This window comes from Medicago sativa, chromosome 5 (genome assembly GCF_051527215.1).
Source record: "Medicago sativa cultivar Bolivia chromosome 5, Bolivia_mono, whole genome shotgun sequence".
In the NCBI taxonomy this organism is placed as follows: Eukaryota; Viridiplantae; Streptophyta; class Magnoliopsida; order Fabales; family Fabaceae; genus Medicago; species Medicago sativa.
The window spans coordinates 67568732-67572203 of NC_140753.1; the positions used below are offsets into that span (position 1 = coordinate 67568732).

The 3472-nt window shown below is 30.0% G+C and overlaps 1 protein-coding gene across 1 annotated transcript; it reads right to left on the minus strand.

The window, feature by feature from the left end:
* Window positions 1-1230: 1230 nt before the first annotated feature.
* LOC146924279 (uncharacterized) lies at window positions 1231-2557 on the minus strand. The gene has a single exon (XM_085709261.1). It carries the CDS (start codon window positions 2430-2432, stop codon window positions 1869-1871), a length of 564 nt encoding a protein of 187 aa, XP_085565387.1. The 5' UTR covers window positions 2433-2557; the 3' UTR covers window positions 1231-1868.
* Window positions 2558-3472: the final 915 nt, after the last annotated feature.

The window sequence follows — 3472 nt, forward strand, 5'->3', positions numbered from 1 at the left end:
TTACAAGTTTCTTTAACTAATCAAGATAATTGTTCATATAATTAATCGTTGGGATTTGGTTTGTTTGTACCGCAAGTCCCTTTGTTTCTCCCTCTCCCACAAACAGCATATTTCCTAAATGTACTTTTGATTGTAATTTATATTTTGCTTGCAGAGATTATTTTTCTTTTCCATGGTTGGTTGAATGAAGTCGCAACACTACTTCGAGAGCTATCATTAAAGTTTCGTCACACTATGTGAGCTTTGGGTGGACTATGTAATTATTCAAAACCAATGGCTGTATGTTAAATGAATGAAATCAATAAGTATTTCAATATTGAACATTGATTACATCAAAAACAATTCGAATGTGAAGGATTTTGGCTCAAGGTTCAACATCAATTTTATAACTTTTTAACTGTCTAAAGAATTCATACTAAGAACCATTTGTTTAAAAATTGGAGTATTATATTTGTGAAATTTAACTTCCATATTACTTTGTTATAAGTTTGGTTGAGTGTTTTCCCAAAAGCAAAATGTTTGGTTGAGTGTTTATGTTCCATTGGACGCGCCGAAAAATTTATTTAGTTGTTACTCCCTCCGTTTTAAAATGAGTGTAGATTTAGCCAAAAAAATTTGTTTCAAAATGAATGTCACTTCAGTTTCCAATGCAATAATAATTTTTTCTTTTCAATTGTACCCTTCAAATAATACTATATGTTACACTACTTCCAAAGTATTATTTTTTCTTTAATGAAAAACAAACCAATAGTTGATTAGGATAATTTGGTAAAATTGTTATGACATTTGACTGCTTTATTTCATTCCTTAATCTATGTGCAATTGGCTAAAGCGACACTCATTTTAAAACGAATGGAGTAATTATTTTTTTAGAGATTGGTTGAGTTAACTTTTTTTTTTAGGGAAGGTTGAGTTAACTTATCACGTAATTTATTTAAGTAATTTTTTAGAAATGCTAATTATATAAAAATGTGATCTTCCTTCAATATATATATATATATATATATATATATATATATATATATATATATATATATATATATATATCATCTTTATTTTTTATTTTCTTAATAGACCCGTGCATCGCACGGGTAAAAGTCTAGTATGAAATAATTATGTAAACAAAATGACCAAAGTTACTAGCACCATGTAGAAAACAATTTATTTATTTTTTGTTGAAGAGGCAAAGAAAATCATCATATTCATATCATATATCATCTCATCATATCATTCATATATAAAGTAATCTTATTTGACATAAGGTAAGCACAAATAAGCCTAAACAAAATACAAAGTCTGAGAAAAGATCCAAACCTCCCCCAAAAGATTACGAAGATTAATAATGATAATGCAATTACATACTCCAAAACATTGTACTTTTCCACCATAGAGATAAGTAGTAATCGAATCCTTTCACTTTAAATTTAAGCCGCCACCACGATAGAACTTTATCTTGATCCAAAATAGAAGATAAATTAAATTCCTTTTGAGCAAAAACAACATTATTAAGAGCTTTTTAAATTGACCACCAAATAATTTGAAAAGAAATTTTAATTTACACTTGAAAAACTTGTAATCCTCTCTATTGGATGACATGACTTGATACATCATCAACAAAAGCACAAGACAAGACTAACCAATTGTTGATTGATCTCCAAACTTGACGGAAGAACACGCAATCCAAGCAAAGATCATTGAGACTTTCCCTAGTACCACATCCACTTAGGCAAGAAGAATCATTTAGAATGATTATCCATCGTCTTACCAAATTATCCTTAGTAGGAAGACGATTATTCAATAATCTCTAAGCTAATAAAGACACCTTCCGTAAAAAAACTAATTTATAATGAAGGAATTACCATCTTAAATTAGCCTTCTCCACAACTTACTATTTCTTTCTTCTTTGTTTTCCCAATAGGATAACACCCTCTAACTCTATTTGAACCTTTATGTTTCAAAATAGAACCAACAATTGTTGATGAGCACGAGGAAGAGAAGCTTCCATGATTGTTGTCTCTCGTGGAATATGAGTACGACAATGTCGATGATGATGAAGACGAGGATGACGACCTAGACGATGCCGATGATGCATGAGTAGTCTTCCTTGAACCTACCAACCTTGGCAAAATGCATGAAAAAATATTGATCTTTGAATTTCTTTTTTTGTTAGTATTGGATTTTTTGGAATAATATGAAGGTGGGGGTGTAAGTGGAGGTAAAGAGGTTTCAGATAAAGGGTGCTTAGGAGTACCAGGTTGTGCCTCCCATACAAAGGGAATTGCAATTGATGTTTCTCCATAATACATGACCCTTGATGAAGTGTTGCCACTAGAAGAAGCTTCCTTTGATTTTAGCCTTAAGAAGAATTTATCATCTTGCTTTATTCTGAAAGACTTGTCAATTGAGAGATGATTGATACCATCATTGATCATTTTTTGGGTTTAGAAATACTGTATCTTGTTTTGAACTATGATACTATAAAATAAGCCTCAAAGGAAAATGGAACCATAGACATTGAGTTGAGTAATGAGTATGCCCTCTTCTGTCTGCTTATGGTCCTCACTCCTGAGAAAGTTAATAAATAAAAATATTAACGGTCTTTTAGAAATATATTAACATTGGTATTTTTTTTTTTTTGACAAAATTAACATTTGCATTTATATATTAGTTCAAAAATATGGTCAAAGAAAGTTATAAAAATGGTGCACATAGTCAAATTACAACATGTATTTAAGAACGGATGTAGTACAATATATGGTGAGTAACAATTGCTCGCAATAAAAGTTCTTTAAAAAAAGTTGATAGAAATAAAAGTTTATGTATTTAATCTAAATTTTAAACAAAATACATCAATTTTTATTGACTGAAATGTCTCTTATAAACATGATGAGATGAAGTATTAATATGACCAAGTTTATTAATTAACATGTTTAATAAAAAAATGCTAAGCTGATTAAGGATAGACATACTAGTTGGCTATATGGGAATTAATTATAAAGTATAGACTAAATCAAGAAACAGGTTATTTGATGTAGTGGGGGATTATTTTCTAGCGCACCAATTTCATAGTAGCAAAATTTAATGCTTGGTGATCAAACTAGTATAAAACTGACGGGTCTAATGGGTAGTTGTTCAATTATTTTTGGAATAATCTGACCGTTGATTAAGGGACTGGGGTACTAGTTTGGTTCGTTTTGTTACAAAGGGAAAATGTACTAGCACTAGTTTGGCTCTGGTTCATCTATACTAATAAATCATTGGTGACCAAAAACAGTTGAGGAAAAAGGAATTTGGTTCTGGACCAACATTGTATAATAAATGAAACAGCTTTGTGGTCCATGATTCCATAAATTAGAATGAGAAATTTGTAGACATACATAATTGATTTATCATGAAAAACTCTGCTAGTCTGTTTACATACTTATGACAACATAAATATTTTTAAAAGAATCTTACCATAATAATGAGTTTT